At 39.1% G+C, this 19,236-nt stretch overlaps 2 protein-coding genes across 4 annotated transcripts in view; one reads left to right on the top strand and one right to left on the bottom strand.

The window, feature by feature from the left end:
- Positions 1-518: 518 nt before the first annotated feature.
- Positions 519-6,964, bottom strand: spg7 (SPG7 matrix AAA peptidase subunit, paraplegin). The gene is made up of 17 exons (XM_007553892.2): positions 6,565-6,964; positions 5,392-5,494; positions 5,205-5,294; positions 4,876-5,117; positions 4,633-4,772; positions 4,426-4,528; positions 4,209-4,334; positions 3,929-4,091; positions 3,369-3,542; positions 3,162-3,286; positions 2,807-2,909; positions 2,363-2,473; positions 2,155-2,270; positions 1,484-1,640; positions 1,205-1,368; positions 1,037-1,114; positions 519-956 (listed from the first exon to the last, which is right to left on the bottom strand). Exons 1-17 carry the CDS (start codon positions 6,787-6,789, stop codon positions 750-752), a joined length of 2,427 nt encoding a protein of 808 aa, XP_007553954.1. The 5' UTR covers positions 6,790-6,964; the 3' UTR covers positions 519-749.
- Positions 6,965-8,856: 1,892 nt separating this feature from the next.
- ankrd11 (ankyrin repeat domain 11) overlaps positions 8,857-19,236 on the top strand; it is a 122,258-nt gene continuing 111,878 nt past the window's right edge. For all 3 annotated transcript variants that reach the window (XM_007553890.2, XM_007553891.2, XM_007553889.2), the window contains exon 1: positions 8,857-9,341. The gene's annotated coding sequence lies outside the window, so the exon portion shown is untranslated. The remainder of the gene's footprint in view (positions 9,342-19,236) is intronic.

The following is a 19,236-nucleotide window of genomic DNA, read 5'->3' as shown; positions in this document are numbered from 1 at the left end:
CCTCTGATTAGTATTATCCTCTCTTGGTTAATTGCTATGTCCACTTTAGTTTCTTTCCGGTTGCTACATTTATTTTATCGTTTATTGATCACCATCAGTAATCTTCACTCATCACCTGCTGCGCCGCCTAATCGTCATGTTTCACATCATGTTTTGATTTTTCACTGTTCAGCGTCGGATTCTCTGTTTTTATGCCATAGTTAACATCTAATTCGTCGCTCCGTTTTATGCCCCACTTCTCCTGTTTCAGAGTTTTGTGCAATGTGCGCATCGTTTTTTGTTTTTTTTTAACCCCCTAAGGTGCAGTGTGGTCGGAAAGCGTATCGATGGGGAAAAGGCAGACTGACACAAACCTTTTAAAACAACAGAAACAATTTCGGTATTCTGATTATTGAAATTTAAAAGTGCTGTGGTTCCGTTGTTCTATCACACCCGTTTCATACCGGGGGCGGTAGCGCCCACGTTGAGAACTGCTAATCTACATAATCTGCATATGAAGAGCATCCTGATTGAGAAATCTTGCTTTCAAACTTTATAGCAAACATTGTGAGACCAACAATAGTTCTACAACATTCTTAAAGTTGCAGAGAAATCAAATCTGGAAGGTGATTCAGCAACAGAGTTGTTCAAACTTTACTTTTACTGTCAGAACAAGCCTTATGAGGAGTCCCTGCTGGTATTAACACTCCACCAGCTCCTGATGAAGGGACAAAATGCAGCAACTTATAAAGACACAAATCAGAAACATGTCAGACTAACTGCGGATCAACGTCGTCCTCTCTACGTTTGCGAGGAGGAGGTTGAGGTTCATCCTCTTCTGTGTCTTGCTTGTCCCTCTCTGCCTCCACCCAGCTCTGAGGGAGGATGATCTTCTTCGGCCCAAACGGCGGCGGGCCCAGCAAGGCTTCGATGTCGTCATAGTTCACCACCTCACGCTCCAACAGAGCGTTGGCCAACTATAAACACAGACGTGGTGGATTAGAAAATCGATGGGGATTCTTGCAATGGCAATGTGAGAAGAAATGGAGCAACGAACCAGGGTCAGTTTGTCCCTGTTGTCCAGCAACAGTTTCTCTGTATGTCTGTAAGCACGAGCTATCAGCATCTTAGCCTCCTGTAAGGGCAGACGTAAACAATCGTCAGCAGCAAGAACGTAATGATGACAAATATTCCACGTTTACAGGGAATTAAATCAAGAACCCACATGATCCATCTGTTGCTGCAGGCCCTGGCTGAATGGACGGCGCCCGACGGCACCTTGCTCCTGCGTCTCGGGGAACGACACCTGCCCCACACTGTCACACATACCGTACTGCTTCACCATAGAGTAAGCCACACGTGTCACCTTCCTCAAGTCATCCTGAGCTCCTGGAGAGACACAAGGTGGAGGATTCACCCAGGAGAAGCGCATGAGAAGGGACTGTGATTTTAAGGTTCCATTAAAGAATAACAAAAGAATAACGTTAAAGAATAACATCCTCACCTGTGGTGACCTTGTTAAAAGTGATGGCCTCGGCCGCTCTTCCTCCCAGAGCCATGCACATGCGCTGGAACAGCTGGTCCTTGGTGAACAGGTACTGGTCGCGGGGTAAGATCTGAGTGAAACCCAGGGCGGCATTCGTTCGCGGAGCAATGGAGACCTCGGGAACACAGCACAGAAACACACCGTCACAATTTGTTCATCTGCATTAACCCCCAACTCTCAGGGAGCCTTGCTTGTTATTTTGCCTTTCTTACGGCTCTCAATGAAAAACAGCGAATTATATCATATATGAAAACCCACTATTTGTGTTTCCTCTGCCTTGAGTAAGGGTGTCAGAAACTAATGATTGCCAATCAAGCACCTCGACAAATTTTTGAGGCCTATCTGAAGCATCATTTATTATGGTAACAACTGCTGGAGATGGAGTTGTTTTTCGGCCTTGCAAAGGTGGCAGACACTTTGCGTGTCCACTTTGGGTTTTGTTAGTTTCAGAGAATGACTTAAAATTATAAAATGTTTCAGTCGTTTCTGTTCCTTCCCTTTAAAAAATGCCTGAAATAAGTGTTTTACAACCAAAGAAAAAAATAAATTTCTGAAAAGGAAAGATTACGTCTCAATCCATTTAGATATAAATCCACTAATTACGATAGCAACAAGAAGCAGCGCACTACCTTCATCACTGCCTCGGTGTGCTCCAGCAGCCATCCTACTAAGGCGTGTCCAGACTCATGGAAGGCAACCACCCTCTGCTCTTCTTTAGACAGAATCTTGCTTTTCTTTACGCTCCCTGGACAAACGCGCATTTTAGTCTTACTGTGGTCAGACTAGCACATCATGAGGGGTGAAAGGCATTTTCTCAAAACGTTTGTGTTGCTGTACCTGCTATCACTCTTTCCACAGCATACTCAAAGTTAAAAGTGTCGATGGACTTGAACCCCTCTCTGGCAGCGTGCAGCGCAGCTTCGTTGCAGATGTTTGCAATGTCTGCACCTGCATCAGCAAAAGTACGGGCTTGTAATCACAGCGAGGACATGAATGCTGCTTAAATCTTTCCTAACTTTTTTTTACTACTTCCAATACAAACATGAGCATGAATTTTCTACTGGCCCGAAACATAAATAACAAGTGCTGTGCTAGAAATAACACAACTACAAACTTTGTCATGGATAAACTAAAAAAAAACAAAAAACACTGCTACATGTAAGTGACAAATGTGTGTACACTTTCAATAGAAAGTATTTTAAAGGTAAAACAGCAAAACCCTTCAGTTGGTTTTTACTATGGAAGCAGAAAAAGGACAAACGAGGTATAATATGAATGCACCACTGAAGCCTGGGGTGAGCTCAGCCAGCCGCAGAGAGTAGAATTTAGCTGGTTGGGTCAGCTTCAAGATCTTTAGATGTTGTTCAAAGATCTCCTTCCTTTCCTGAAAGAGAAAAATCAACATAAGGCCAGATTTCACCAGCTAAACCAGCTACCAAAGCTTAATGACCTGCTAGTAGGAACAAGCCCTTCCTAAAGTGATGTTTATGAGAAAAACTAGAAGAAAAACTAGAAGCCGCTGGAAAGTAGCAACTTTAAAAATGTGAGGCTGAAGGCCTTCATTTGTTCTTGGGAAGACTTTGGTAAATTGCGAACCGATTACATTCACCAGATCACCAGTGTTGCTTTAAGCCACCTGCAGTGTAGGTAGGTCTATGAAGATGTGCCTGTCCAGCCGGCCTGGCCTCATAAGAGCATTATCCAAAATGTCTGCTCTGTTGGTGGAGGCCAGAACGATGACGTGGTCTGTTGTTCCCATTCCTGCCAAGAAAATAATTTCAAACACGTCATTAAGTCATTCCACAAGCCAACAAAGTGAAACATGAAACATTACTTCACCCACCATCCATCTCCACCAGGAGCTGGTTGAGAGTCTGCTCCTCCTCCGTGTTGGAGAAACCTGACATATTGGTGGAGCGCTTCTTCCCCACAGCGTCAATCTCGTCTATGTAGACGATGCAAGGCGCCCGAGCACGGGCCTCTTTAAACAGGCTCCTGACCCTGGCAGCACCGAGACCTACGCATAACCACAACACAAGTCACAATCGACTATCAAGCTCTTGTTGCAATTATTTCGTTAAGGGCATTCTCTTGAAAAGTGGTTTACGAGCCATCTTTAACAAATCTCTTTAAAGGATACAGTTTTTAAAAGCAATAATTTCCTCTTTAAAACATTTGAAAAGTATGTCATGTGGATACAACAAAGTACCAGAACATACAATAGACTTAAAGACAAATCAATAGATTTTCTTATACAAGCATACAACCCATGCAAAAATGTCCAAAGTTGTAATCAATATTTCTAAAACTAAAGTTTTTCTTTAAATCGCAGCAACTGGTAGAGAAAAACAGTTTCTTTTTTTTGTTGATCTTCTGGTTATTTCTTCAATGCTTGGTTCTTACCTCCAATGACCTCCACAAACTCAGAGCCAGCCATAGCCAGAAATGGCACCTGAGCCTCTGTTGCTACAGCTTTGGCCAGCAGGGTCTTGCCGCATCCTGGGGGCCCGAGCAGCAACGATCCCTTAGGAACCTTGGCTCCCAGCTGCAGGTACCTTTCTGGACTCTGACAACAACAGATTTGAATATAAAATTAGACTTCTTCACCTCTATTTAAACACTCAAAATGTGATTTTTAGAGTTGAAATCAATACAAAAGTGTGATCCAAGTGTGGCTTCTTACCTTGAGGTAGTCAACAAACTCCTTTACCTCCATCTTAGCCTCATGCATGCCGGCTACATCTTTGAAGCTCACTCCTTTCCCAGATTTACCATCAACAATGGTGAACTTGGCCATCTTCAGCTGATTCTGTTGATTTTTTATTTTTGTAAAGCAGAGTTAGCACATCAGGCTCTCAAATCACCAAGAATAAGCAGCTACTGTTCTTTATGTAACTCACAAAAGCACTGAAGCCGCCTTCTCTGCTGCCCATGCCTGCAAGTCGGAAGATATACCAGAGAATAGCCACCCCGATAGCAGCCATTCCCAGAGCATAGACTGCACTGTAAAAATGACAAAGAATGTCAAAATTGGTCTTAATATCTTTGCAAATTATTAAGGTGTGAGCACATATTGTGCCTGTTCTCATAAAAATACATATTCTTACTTTCCAAAGAATCCAGTCCGTTTGTACGTCACTGGTATCCTGTCCTTGGTGTCGATGTTTAGTTCCTCCTCTGCTGCTCGCAGCTTCTCCTCAAACTTATCAATGTTTGCAACCTGCATTCTGTACATGAGTGCCAGCCTCTGCAAAGCAAGAAGTATGGAAAGAAATGAGATGATAGCCTGAACGTCTCAGCTGCTGCTCAGATTCAAATGCCAAGCGTGACTAAAGCCTAAAACAACCTACAGGTCTCCCGAAGATGACAGCCCCGGGATGAAGGTAGATTTCTACAATGTCACTCTCAGGAACGACCTGCACTCGGGACACCTCACCCTTGGCCAACATCTCGTTGACAAAGTCATTCCAGGAGATGTTGCCGCCGCTGGTATTAATAGAGTTAAGCAGGCTCATGACGAGTGCGATAATGAAGAGCATCCGCAGGCGCTCGCGGTACATCTGATCCTCCTGCTCACGCCGTTTCTTCTCCTCTGAAATATAAAGCAGAGCGTAAAAGGCACGTGAAGAACAAGTTAGAAAAGAAAAATGTGTTGCAGCTAAATCTGTTCATCACATACCTTCATCTTCCTGAGGAGTTTTTCCCTTTGGCCCAGAACTTTTATTTTTTTGTTTTTTGGCTTGAGACGAACTGAAAAAGTTAGTTGACCCTAAAAGTAAAGACATTTTTAACACAAAGTGTCAGCATTTAAAGACAGGCACAGGATAAAATATAGATTTAAAAAAGTAAATAAATTTAATGTGTACCTAATAAATTTAATAAACCAGCTGGATTCTTTAATAGGTTGCTTCTGATTAACTCTCTGCTGAGTCCAACCATGTCAGGACTCAAAGGTTTGTGGAGAAGACTCTGAAATAGACAACCAGAGGAAACAAAAGTTTCAACATGACAGGCTGATAATCTGTTACAATTACATCTGAGAAGGAAAATTACAGAAAAAAAAAATCACAAGACTCTGTGTTCCCGAAACAATGCATGTGGGCGCGCACAATCACACACACATACACACACACACACACACACACACACACACACACACACAAAACTCGGAAAAGCATTCACGGGATAAGTACAACGCCACCGGACTGAGCACAGAGTAAAACACCAGTGGGGTCTAAATGACATCATCTCTTAGGACAGGGTGAAACCATTCACCTGGCGATAACATTACACTGTTTTGATAAATTTGGCACATTTACATAATGAACTGAAGAACTTTCAATGACTAATGTGTGTTGCCACTGGTGAAACAAAAAATATATACAAAAGAAAGATTCTAAATTTAGAATTTAGGGAGAAGAACAAACTTTTAAAATAAGAATCAAGTTTGTTATGTAGATATATATTTGTTGGTGCATTATATTGCTTGTTTAATCTTTCCTTTATGTTTTCTCTCTATTTTTTTTTTATATATATTTCATGAACCTGCCCAGAACTACGGAGAGAAATTCTCCTATTAGCTAATTCTGTGAAAATTACTGGATTTATATGTTTATTAATATTTATTATTGTCGGACTGTTGAATTGTAAACGTAAAAATGAATCAAATTGACAGACCACTTCTAAATCAATACAACACATAGCTGAAAACAATAGAGTTGAACTGGTTAATGGGGCGGTAATGGGAATAATATTAACAGTGCGACAGGTCTAATTAAATTGTTATAATTCTAAACAAAATTTTAGGTCTGTAAACGCTGCATGAATCTGAATACAGGGGTGTAAATAAAAACAGGCAGAACACTCTGAGAGCCCAATAAGAGATGTTTTAGAGATACAATGCAGATTACAGTCTCCTTAGAAACGTCAAACTGGCCAATCTTTACACCATTAATAATTTCCACGACCAAACACAAACAGAAGCTAAGTTGTAGAGTTTTATTTTTAAAGGCGCTCATGTCATTCACGCTCTGACTTACTTGGATGAGTTTCTTCTGAGGCTGACCTGTGAGAGTCCGCTCTGATCTTGGAAAATGCAGTGTCTTCCTGACATTAGCACACCTGGACAGTACATTACCAGCGCCTTCACTGGATATCACTTTGTTTGTTAAAACTTGATAGTTTCGCCTTGATAGCGTCCATATCACACATCTGCTGTATTTTCTGCAGATTCCAGCACTGTTCAGCAATAAAAGAGCTGACATGGTGTCTACTATCGATGAACATGGGTATTAACTTAACAGAAAATTAGTCTTTGCTGAAGTCTTCCAGGAAAGACAGACTTTAGGAGCAGTTGTTTTTACCCAACTCTCACTCTGTAGCTAGCATGATGCTATGTTATCCAACCAACCGCAACAACCCTTCTTCTTTGCAGCTTAGGGAAGGTTGCCAAGCAGCTCTCGGAGCAACACTGCCACCTGTGGGACGAAAGCAATCAGAGTGACGGGTCGGGCATGACGTGTTTTCACACAGCGTTAGATAATGAGTTTAGATTTTAATATTTCAAGAAACTTAATGTAGTTTATCACATTTATACTTACATCTTAACTGTTTTATCAATTAATTTATTCTAGAGAATAATAATAATAATAATAATAATACTAATAAAACAATAAGTTATTGTAGCAGTAAGTGTGTAAACATGTCAGTGATCTCATCTCATGTGTCAAACTCACCTAACCCAATGTAGATAAGTACAAACGTAGATATTCAATCCTAAATGTATACATTTGGAGCTGTGGGTATTTTTTTGTGGCTTCTGGATAGTGGTAAAACTAGGCTTGGTAACAACCAACACATTCTGCAAACAAAGTTCTGATAAGATGGCCTTAACTAATATGGTAAGGTAAGCATATAGGTATCTGTACTGTGATAAAGTACTTACATGTTCAATTGCTATAAAAAGAAATATAGGGAATATGTAAAACTGGTCAATCTTTTAAAAGTAGTGATAGTATATCAGCAGATGATAAGGTATTTAAAGTATTCTAAATTTGATTATTTAAAATTGTGCTATAAATAGGTGATATTTGTTAATTATGACTTATTTGGATTAGTTCTCAGCACACAACTCACATTCCATTAAAAAAAATATTGGTGCCATTTTCGATTTAATGTTTTAATTTAAAAAAACCTAAAAGAAACCTTCTTATATTATGTTTTTACACACACACACACACACACACACACACACACACACACACACACACACACACACACACACATATCGACCCAAAAATATAAATAATTTTTTGTATATTTTGTAGTAAAAAAAATAAAAATCTTTGGAGAAACTTCCTACCGTCCAGCAGAGGGCACCCTTGTTTAAGACGAAAGGATGACGCTCTCATATAAGCTCAAGCTAATTTGTAAACGTAAACAGCACGTTGTGCTCAAACTTGGAGAATATACGTCGGTTTCTTTCCACATAAGATTTATTTCAAATAGTTATGGAAAATATTTTTGAGCATTTCCTCCTTCTTTAAACATCAGTTAAATTACCCGTAGAGTTTTCTATTGGATGAGAAAACACGTAAACCGCTGTCTGTCATGTCCCCGCCTTCTTTTTTTTGTAAATAAATTACGCATTGCTTTCTATTTAAGACGTGTACAGGTCAGTTTGAGTGGCATGTGTAATAGGGGTAGGGACGTTTCTCTTTAAACCAATGAGAATCCTCGTATTATGGCTTCGCATTTTATTTTGACCAGTGGTGCATCTGATTTCTACACCCTGTCCTTCCGCTTCAAGCTAAACGACACATCTCAAATCTTAACTTTGGACCAGTACCCTCCCAGAACCGCTGTTCTGACTTTTACTTTGAACACAAAACTCGATGACTGCCAAACTGTGATGCTTATCAAATGTTATGTTTTAGGCAGGCTGTTATACATGTAATCATGCACGTTTCGTTTTATTCTTCTTTTATAGTACAGTACATAGCCGATTTTGGAATGCTGAACAATATTCAAAATGTGTTTCTGAGTGCACAACAATGTTCACATTTATTTTAGAAAATAAGATACACCTATTAAACGGTTGTTCCTAATATAGGAAACAAGCCTACCCAATGCCTGAACTCCATTTCCTTTTCTCAGTCCTCCAACTACATAATGGAGTGTGGTGTTTTGCGTTTGCAACTGTGAAGTGTATTCAGCCACGTTGGAACCTTCTTCTACCCGTCTTTTAACGGAGGTTTGTTTCCTTCGCAGATCCAAAATGGAGTCTGTTTCCTCTTGCAGTAGGAGTATCCGCCTTAAGTGCCAGAGCCAATGAGAAAGCTCCTTTCATCCCGGATGCGTTTCCGTCGCGAGCGTCTACACACTGAAGTCAAAGGCCGCCTGAAAACCGCTCGAATGGCTTGGCGGAGAGGATTAAAGCGAAACAAAAATATGCTCTTTTGATGCTTTACGTTTACCCAAGCAACCCTGCAGTTCTACAAATGGACCTCTAAAGGTTCTTAGGTCGTGTTCAAGATGAAGTAGCTGCGCCATAAACAAGTTTTCCTGGATATTTTAGTCTTCGTTTCTTTGGACGTCTGTTGGTCTCTACACGATTTTAACAAGCTAGCGCTAGCAGCAGCGACTCTGGTGAGCTGGGTTTAGCTGCAATGGTCTTCTCCAGCTTATGCGGATGTCTCCGGAATTTATATTGAACCGACGGCGACAAATGGGACCATCCAGCAACTGTCGAAAGCACTCCGGCATAGACTAAATGTTAAACTTTCAGATGACTATTTAAACTCGAATTCAGACGGAGGTAAGAGCCATGTTACTAACCCTTGCAATGCTAACATGTTAACAACAACAAACTGTCTCCTGCGGCTCCCATGGTTTCACTCTGGTTGTAGTATGTTGCGACAAAGGTCAACTTGCAGTATATTTTTTTACTCATAGCTTTTAATAAGCATTTGCAACATTTAAAGGCAAATACGCTGTCTCATTGTTATGTAATAATAGCTTCGAATGCTTGTTTTTATATAGATTTTCACTCTTTATTTAACTGGGAGGCTGAGTTTGTTGTGGAAGTGCTGAGAATTTGGAGAAAAAAAAGAAGAAGCAGTGATTCACAAGGGATGAACATAAAAAACTTCATTATTTTATGGGAAGTTTAGTTTCAAGATTTATTTTAGTTTTTAGTATGTGAAGAGATTAACATTGATGGTGTGTTGATTTTTGCAATAAGATATCTTACATGGCTTATCCTGCACAGAAACACTACGGTATATTGTTCGTTCACATTAAGTTTTAGGGTTGTATTATGCTCCCATTACAGGGATACTTCCCCTTTTCCCAGACAATAATTAAGATCACAGATCTCAAGGGAATGCACTTAATAACATCCAAATGTGGACCCATTTTAAACGGCTCACTGGCGGTGCTCATTTGGCAGTTGATCTAACACACTACCAGTCTGTCTGCTTTTCCATTAGCTCTGCACAGTGTCGTGGATTTGAAGTATGAAGCGCCAAGTGCTGGCCATTTGCTCGACTGTTCCAGAACTGAAGCAAAATGGATGTGTTATAGGAGCAATGAGTTGATTTTTGTTTTTTTAAAAAAGTCATAAAGCATTGTAGAGCTGTTAAATAGAAGGTTTTGAAGTATTTGTGTGCCACTAGAAATTATCCATTACTAACAGGTGTATTTATTTACAACCTTAACAGTGGACTGTAACATGCGTAATCTAATCAAATAGAGTAGTGCGAATATGTTTTGTCTAGAAGGTAAAATAACAGGATTACTTTAAAAGAATCAGAATATAGAGCTGAAGCCTGTTGGTTTGGTGCAGTAGCAGTGATGAGGAAAACACTGCAGTGCTGCTGGTGGTGTTTTTCACTAAGACACCGAGTGTGTTGTAGCTTTTAAAAGCTTCAGGTCCACTACACTGCAGATGCACTGATGCATATCGCTGTTTCAGTTGAACTTGGCCTCTATTTTTCATATCTTTGGAATCTCTACTCTTATCACAATGCAGTTGTTGTATGTGGAATCGAAGTGACTTTATCTTTTAATAATTGCCGTTTCAGACAGATTCCTATTGCCATGTATGCGGGGCTTTTTATGCAACTTCTCTGTCTCATAAAAATAGTGCAGTCAATATTTATGTCAACAGCACTATCAGTTTTGTAGTCTGGTATGCTCTAAGGATATCGTTTTTATAGGAGCTGATAATTGCAGAGACACTGAACTCCCCCAAATCTGCTTGTCATCCGGTTCCCATTAGTGCTACTGAGACTTTTCTCCTGTTCCCATAAGTGATACCAGAGAATCATGGTATACCCTCTGTCTGCAACAGGAAATGGAGCTCTGCTGGGGTTAGAAAGGTCATTAGCTCAAGAGAGAAAGACAAGCTGCATTTCTGTAATGCTGCTCTGCTTTTATCCAGATGCACATTTATAAAACTCCCCAAACTGCCTCTCCCTGCTTGTGGGACTAACCTGTTTTGCAATGAGGGTTGTGAAGTATTATGAAGACGTGTGACTGATATCGTTGAACATTTCGACAGCATTGGGCTCTTCACTGTTAAAACTGTATGCTTTTATAACATTTTTGGGGTGAATTAATGGGGAGATGTTTCTGATTTCAAGTTGTTTATAATTTATGTGGGATAAAAATCAATAGTTTTTATAAATTGCTGCTCAGTTTTTGAGTTTCTTAGTAGTTACATCTTAGACCCCAGTCTGGCTTCAAAAGGTGCGGTTCTTCATGGGATATGTTTGACGAGGTGTCAGATTCCTCAGAAACCTTGGTCCAAATTGACGTGATGGCGTACCGCAGTTGCTGCAGAATAGTCAGCTGCAAATCCACTGCGTACATCTCCTGTTCCACGCATCCCAAAGGATCCATGTTTAAATTCAGAGGTCACTGGAATAGAGTTGAGTCATTGTCACAATGAAGAAAACAGTTTTGGGGTGGTTTGAGCTTTGTGATCTAGTGCTTTATCCTCCGGGAAGTATCGGTCAGAAGATGGATACACTGTGACTGTAAAGAGATGGACATGGCCAGGAGTAAACACCATGTTAGGTTGCGGCATTTTAACAAAGCTCAGTTGGTTCTGAGGATGTCAGTGTTTGTCAAGAAAAGACTCCCAATATGATTACATAATCATCACCACCTGCCTGAACCATTGAGACAAGGTGAGATGGGTGCACATTTTCATGACTGAATATAGAATTTAGTAAATTTATTGGATATTGAAAAAATCTGCTGACAGTAACGAAGCAAAACACACAAAATGTATGCTTAATTGAAAAACAGGAATGTATGTATGTATGTATTTAAAACACAGTTTAGCTAAGCTAAACTAAATAATTAGAACAGTCATCATGTGATACCTATATTCTGCGCTTGCACCATGTTGCACTTAAAATAAACACATTTTCTCGCTGACGTTTCCCCACATCAACTTTCAGTTTGTTTTTTTAGACCTCGATATCAATACATAACAATCCTTAGCAATGCACTGATCCCAACAGCCTAAAGACTTTATCAGGATAGCATTCAACAGTAATCGTACATTCACTCAAAAAAGTCGGCCAGGTTTGCTTTTGCTGTTGCTATGCTGCTTTGTGCTTCTGTGACAACAAAAATATTTCAAGGAGACTTGGGATGAACTGATTTTATGTTTACAGGTAGACCTGCACAATACACATGTAATCTTTTAATGATGATTCTATGAAAAGTATATATTATTTGCTGCAGCCTTGTGTTGGTCTGCAGTATGTGTGATCTTTGTTGCCCCATTTGAGCCACCATACTGCATGTACATAATTGTTATTGTGACTGACTGCAGCAGGCAGTGTGTTAGCCTTCCTAATAAAAGTAGCTTTATTAGGAAGAACATCATAACGCAGTATATTTTCAAGACTCGTATAGGAGAACATGACAAAAAAAGTATATTATTGGCTTCTTTCATTATTTATATACAAGTATTCCTACAACCGATTTCAAAATAAATATATAAATGTAGATAGTAAGAAATATTATTTTCTATCTTATTGATCATTTTCAACAATGCTAATGAAGTAGTGATTTCTTGAAGAATGAGGGTCTCTATTTTCTGATTCTTCTTGTTTGAGGTAATCGTAACAAATTCTACAAACTTCCAAAGTTTTATCCAACAAGAGTGGCTGATCGTAATTAAAGTGCATTTGCAAACTGTCTACACCTAATTGTTACATGTTCAGAAAAATGAATGAAACTCTTTGCCTCTAAGCTGAAACTGACTGAACCAAATCCACTGGCAGGAAGTTTCCTAAACAGAAATGATGATCTGCTTTGCTCTCTGTGTTGCTAATAAGCTGAAGTTATCACTTCTGTTTGATTAATGACTACTTCAGGATGACTGGTTAGTACTTAAAACTGGAGCTGCACAATATTAGAAAATCTTACAGTAGTGGCAATAATAATTGCAGATAATGCGATGACTATCAGTTGGAATATGTTCCTCATTTTCTCATTTGTGCTTCCTTCACTTCAACATTTTGGGTAATGTTTGTGTCAGGTGTGAGCATCTGCTGCCATGAGACTCCATCCAACAATATATTTTAGGAGACATATTTTAGTTACTTTTATTTGGACTTAATACCATGATTTTTTTCTATTTTTTTTCGTTTAATAATTTGACATATCCTGACGCACAATTCTATAGCAGCATTGGTTTCTAAAAAAAACGCACAGGGAAAAAAAATCTGGCCTCATACCATCTTGAAATGCATATTATATAATATGTTTATAGGTATTGGAGATGCACCCATACTACATTTTGAAATGTTATTGTTGAAAAATAGGAAATTTCAGGCAGAAGGATAAATGGGTAGTTGCTCATGTTTTGAAGAGGAAAAAATGCTCTAGTTTCTAGTCCAGTACTCACGCTGACTGCTTTCTGTCTATGCACGCCTTCCCCTCCCCCTCAAGTACTTAGTGTGGCCCTTTTAGGTAAACAAGCATGGCTACTCCTATTTCTTGCTTTACTCTGTCTGCCTCTGCATTAATGTGTCTAGGTTTCTCTTGTCCTTCATGTTCAAGTTGTGTAAATCTTTTATAGCTGCTGTTCCAGGAGCACAATCTCAGTGGATGCTCAAATGGCATTTGATGCCTTTTGAAATTCAGCCTAGTCCATTGCCCTCTTCTCTATCCTCGAAGAGAAATGGAACAAAATGGCGGGCCCAATCCCACTGCTTCCCTCGGGGAGTATAGAGCCTCATTCCTGGATTTGGGAGGTCTTAATGGTTGTTGATGTCTTAAACTTGTGTTCGAATCTGCAAGCTTTTCCTCTGTCCCGTTCTTGATAATATTTTCCCTAAGTCTCTTGGACATCAAAGGGAAACGTTATCTACTGTGAAATTCTGCTGCTTCTCGTGAAATGTGCCTTTTACACATTTAGCTTTTGATCTTTCCATCTGAACTTTTAAAAATGATTATGTGATTCTTATTTTTCTATAAAAAAATAACTTACTATTATCCTTGATTACAATGTGTATGCAAAAAAATCTCATATTAAGCCCCAAGAGGTTTTGGGGCTTAATTTGAGAACAAGATATATATTTATTCTCATTCCACCATGAACTGTAACAGGTACTGATCTGCAGGTCTAGTCATTATCTTTCTTACTTCTGCTGCAGTTGTTCAGTCAGAAATGTTCGAAATGGTTTAGCTGCTACAAATTCATTTTAATGTAATTTCAAAGAGTTGAAATGGTTAGTGTTTGATGTAGTTTATTTTCTTCAGTCTCTTTTTTTCAGTTTTCTGTTATCAAGTTGAATAGATGTCTGTCTAAATATTGTAACTGTCATACAAGTATCACCAGTGCATGTAGAGTGAAACCACAGCAGGTTTCATAGCTGGCCTGCTTAACTGTATTACAGAGTCTGGGCATTGAATCATGATTATTTCAGATCGGTCAGAAATAGTTGGGTTTGACTGGATGTACAGCTGAACAAGAGGCTTCCCTGGTGGATGTATTATCCATACATGAAATGTGAAATGTTGAAGAGGTCAAATGGCCACGTCTTGGAGCTAATGGTATATGCAGACTGTGTTTCCTATCCCTCTGGGCACAACTGGCCTGGACCGTTCAGCTTGTTTCTAATGAAAGGGCAAGACAGATTTTTTTTTTTTTTTTCCTGCTTGGACTCCATTAAAAGATAAGACAGTGACTCTACATCATGTATGTGTTATTATTGATCAATGCTAACTCATCACTTGGAAGCAGGTATCGTCATAGAACTTTTTCAGTTGTGAAGTAAAATCTTGTTCAGCATTGCTGACGGAGCATTATGACGTTTTATGAAAGCGAAATTGTTTTCTGCTTCCTAGTATGATTTTTGTTGTTTTTGACCATAGCAGACTTGAGCCATAAATAAAACACGTTAGCTATTTTGTATTTGTTTTGGTCTGATGTTAACTGATATGTTAAGAGGCCAAGCTACTGTAAGAGTCTGTTTAAAGCTCTTGCGTGCAGCGTCATCCACTTCAAGTTGGGAATCAGCAAAGCTTAAACGGCTGTAAGGGCGTTAGAACAAAGTGTGGTGGGGGAGGGTTGAGGTGGCGTGGCCTGGCTGAATCTCAATCACTAAGGCCCTTCAGCAAGGCTGGCCTTTTGATGGGCCAGCTGCAGCCATTTATTCAGCCATTTACATTGAAATGCAACAGCACAAAGGGGGAGGAGACGGCTGTGCTGAGATTGGCCTATGAGCTTGTGCGGATGGGATGTGAATGGAAAGCAAAAGCATACCTAAATACCAAAGAGAGGGTGTCTGCCTGTCGGGGGGCCTCTGCTGCTGCTCACCAATACAAGCCGCCATACTTTGTTTTCCCCCAGCATGCTGTAGGGCAGTATACTTCACACAAAGGATCTAAGCGCCCTTTTTGACCACTACATGCATTTTCACCTCTCAGCTGTTTTGTGTCTTTACAGCCAGACTGGTGGCTGTAAAGAGGTCATGATTCATTCCTCTATTTATTTGAATGGCACTCAGTGGTTAATGCCAAACCTCTTGTTGCTGATATTTTTTAGGATTATTTCCTGCTTTGTCTGTGGAATTTAAATTTTCTCAGATCAGTTATTTAAATGTGAGGTTAATTTCAAGACGTGTATGGTAAAAATTAGTATCTTGCTCAAATTTTAACTTATTTTAACAAATACAAATAAGCAAGAGAGATGAGAACATTTTCATTTTGTTGAATAATTCCTCACACAAACAGTTGCTCAAATATTATACGTACATATATATTCCTAAAATACCTAAAATCTCAGTTTTATTTTCATAAAAATTCAGCTTGGATGTTTATTAACATTTTGGGGTTCACTGAGCCATAGGTGTTCAATCGTGAAATTAAATACAACTGCCCTTATTAGTTTGCACACAGGGACTGAGCATTTTTTGCTAAGAGATGAATAAGAGTCATGTCATCTGCACTGATATCAGTTAAACAAAGCCGTAGAGCTGCGTGAAGGTCACAGCGTGAGCCCAGATGTCTGTTCTTTTTTCCCACATCCTACTTTATGCTCACAGTGGGGCATGTGTCATAAAGCAGCAGTGTATGCTGCAAACTGTTGTAAAAATGCTGGTATGACATGGTAATTAGGTTATAGTCTCAAATATACTTCCTTGCTGTTCTGACTTCACCCAGAGGATTGTATTTTGGGTATTTGATCAATGCAGAAGGGCTTTTGGGCAGCCAGTGGATTATGACAAAAAATCTGCTTTTAGGCATAAACCTTAAAATGGTTTAAGAACTAAAAAATATATAAATTGATACTGTTAAAATAGCTGCAGTACTCGCTATGTATTTAATGCCATTATTCCATCATGAGTTTCACCATTACAAAGGAAAACTCAAGGGCCAACAGCAAACTGAGTATGTTGCATATTCTGAGACCTCCTCTGAGTTATAGCCAGGGTCTTTTATTTCAGATCTCGGAGTCTGGGGTGCTGCAATGTTTAGTTGTATGGCTGGTCCAATAAACTTGAATCAAATGGCTAAATTACCTCTTCAACATGTAGGGAATTTCTCTAGACGCCTGATAATGATCTCATTATTTGACTCGGTTGTGTTGAAGCAGAGAGACGTGTAAACGTTACAGGACGTCGGGCCTGGAGTTGCAGACCTCTTCACTATAACATAGTCCTGACAACCCCTCAGGCCTTTTTTAACCCAATACCAACAGCCTAATAATTTGATTTTTGCCTTAATGAACTCAGTTCTTAAAAAGGTGATTATCAAAACGTGGTTTACATTTACTTTCCTGTTGGATCTTCTTGATCTAATGGAACCAGGAGCTTTTGCTGACTAGTACCCTGCTTTGATTATGTGTGATCGTTAGCTTTTTTCTCAGTTTAAGACTCTTATTTTGAAGTAAGAGAGGAAGTAGTATTTGGGGGAACACAGCAGTGTTGGCGAGTTTGCAAAGTAAAACATTCATGTCAGGCACGCCTACAGCACTCGTTACAATGGTCTCTGAAGAAGCCTCTGTCCCTTAAAATCGTTTTTGAGGCAGGATTTTGATTTTTCACAGTTCTTCTTAGTAAGTCTGATATTTCACACTTTTTTCTTTTTTTTTTTGATGTGATAGCTTCATTCAGATGTATGATGTGCCATGCTGCAAAGCAAAACTAATTTGGGTAGCTGTTTGTGGTTTTGACTGAATCTCCAATTGAGCATCTGTCGAATGTGCAGGACAAACGAGTCTGATTGATGGAGACTCCATCAATTTACAGCATCTGCTGCTCGCATCTTGGTTTCAGATATCGGTACACCTTTGTGACTGTAGAGGAATTATTTTTTGGAAAACTTTTCTGTCACAAACCCACAGAGACAAGTCTCCTTTGAGCTTATTCTGACCAATTTTAAATCACAAGTAGATACTGCAATATCCTGCATAGCTATGAGTGCAAAAAATGTATTGGTCTCACCTTGAAGTGATTTGCAAAAGTGGTTCATATGTCTATTGGCAGGGGAATCAACATGTTATTTGGCTGCTTTTTGTGTCAATGTTAGGGCAGCTTTAAATCAGGGTAGCATGTCATACCATTGATGAAAGTTGTGATACCATTATCAATCCTTTTACTGTTTGCTTTTTTTTTTCTTTCTTTTGTGAGCTTTTGCATCTCAGCCACTGTTAAGTATGGCCATGAAGGCCAGTGAAACTCCCTCCAATTATTCATAAATGTAGTTGGCTTATGGAATTCATGCATTTAAAATGTAATTTTCTATCAAACTTTGTATCTAGTCTGTCACAAATGTCATATTACACATATTGATATTGAGATGATGACTGCATTGACTCTGCTTCAATAAACACCAAGTGTAGACTGACATCTGTAACGTTTGACTGTTGTTTACTAGAGGACAGTCATTACATTGTTCTTTTTATTTATTATTATTTTTTTTAGTAAACTACTTGGTCTCAATGCTTTTTGTCCCCAGGAACATTTGAAAGCACCTCTTTTAATTTAGACAGCCAGAGGCTTAGCGGTTCACCCAAACCAGTGGTCATCTTGGCCATAATCTGTCAGAAGGCTGTAGTTACATCTCAGCTGTGCTGCAACATTACAAAAAGGAAGGAAAACATCTTTATGCTGATTTTAGTCTTCCTACTACAACACAACATAGCTTTCTGTAGCATACAACCGGAACACCTGAGCGCTACCACAAAAAATACAAAACAATATATGATATCACTGAATAAGAATTAATTTCTTTAAGTGCATTGGTAAAGATAATGGGTTGCTGCTGGTATCATTTAGGCCAATTTCAAACAGGCACTGCCTTTCAATAATCAGGTTAGATTCTAATGTTTTGGGTGGTGTGTTTGAGTCGGGATGTTTTTACATAGTGTACTACGGCTTCTTCCCACAGCCCACTGTGTACCCCACATCTAACCCAATAAAAGCTGCCTGACATCCATGTGCTTTTGCCATGCATTCACTATCTTAAAAAAATAGCCTTAATACATGACTGTCTTGTTTTGTTTTTGTTGTGGCATTCCCTCATTTTGCAGTGGTTGAAGATATTTCCAGGTGAACTATAATTTTTGCCTAGACTCCAGAAGTTTAACACTTATATTTTTAACATAAGTTTAAAACATGATAAAAAAATTTAATATTTTTGTACAAAACATGCCTATTAAAAATGCAGCATAGCTTATTGAAATGGAAGACGTTTTAACGCAGAGACCAACAATTTTATCTTTCTAGCTTAGCGGCGAACCGGTGGTTATTTTTCCTTCATTATTACCTTACTGCACTTCCTAAATAAAATAGAAGAAATTCCGTCTTATGACCTGTGCATTTTCTGATTATGCTTTAAATGCCATTATTTATTATTACACAATTACAGCAGTGTCTTAGGGGTGTTTGTAAAAGTTGCATTAATAATTTCAGGAGAACAGCGCTTTAGTTTGTATCTATTGGCCAGTGTGTTTAATGAGAGCCTGCAGGGAGGAGTGGAAAATCACATAATCTCCAGTCAGTCTGCCCAGGGACTTTCCCTCTTGAATATGTGGCAGCTCAGAACTGGTTGTACATGTACATGACAGAATGTTTTATGTTAGACGCCTGTTTCTACATTGCGTTGCATAATGTGAAGATACTTGCATAATTTATATATTGCTTTATTTTCAGAAATGTTCCAATTCAAAAGTGGAAGGT

The sequence above is a fragment of the Poecilia formosa genome, unplaced genomic scaffold (assembly GCF_000485575.1).
Source record: "Poecilia formosa unplaced genomic scaffold, Poecilia_formosa-5.1.2 Scaffold60, whole genome shotgun sequence".
Classification (NCBI taxonomy): Eukaryota; Metazoa; Chordata; class Actinopteri; order Cyprinodontiformes; family Poeciliidae; genus Poecilia; species Poecilia formosa.
This window is presented reverse-complemented; position numbering and strand designations above follow the sequence as displayed.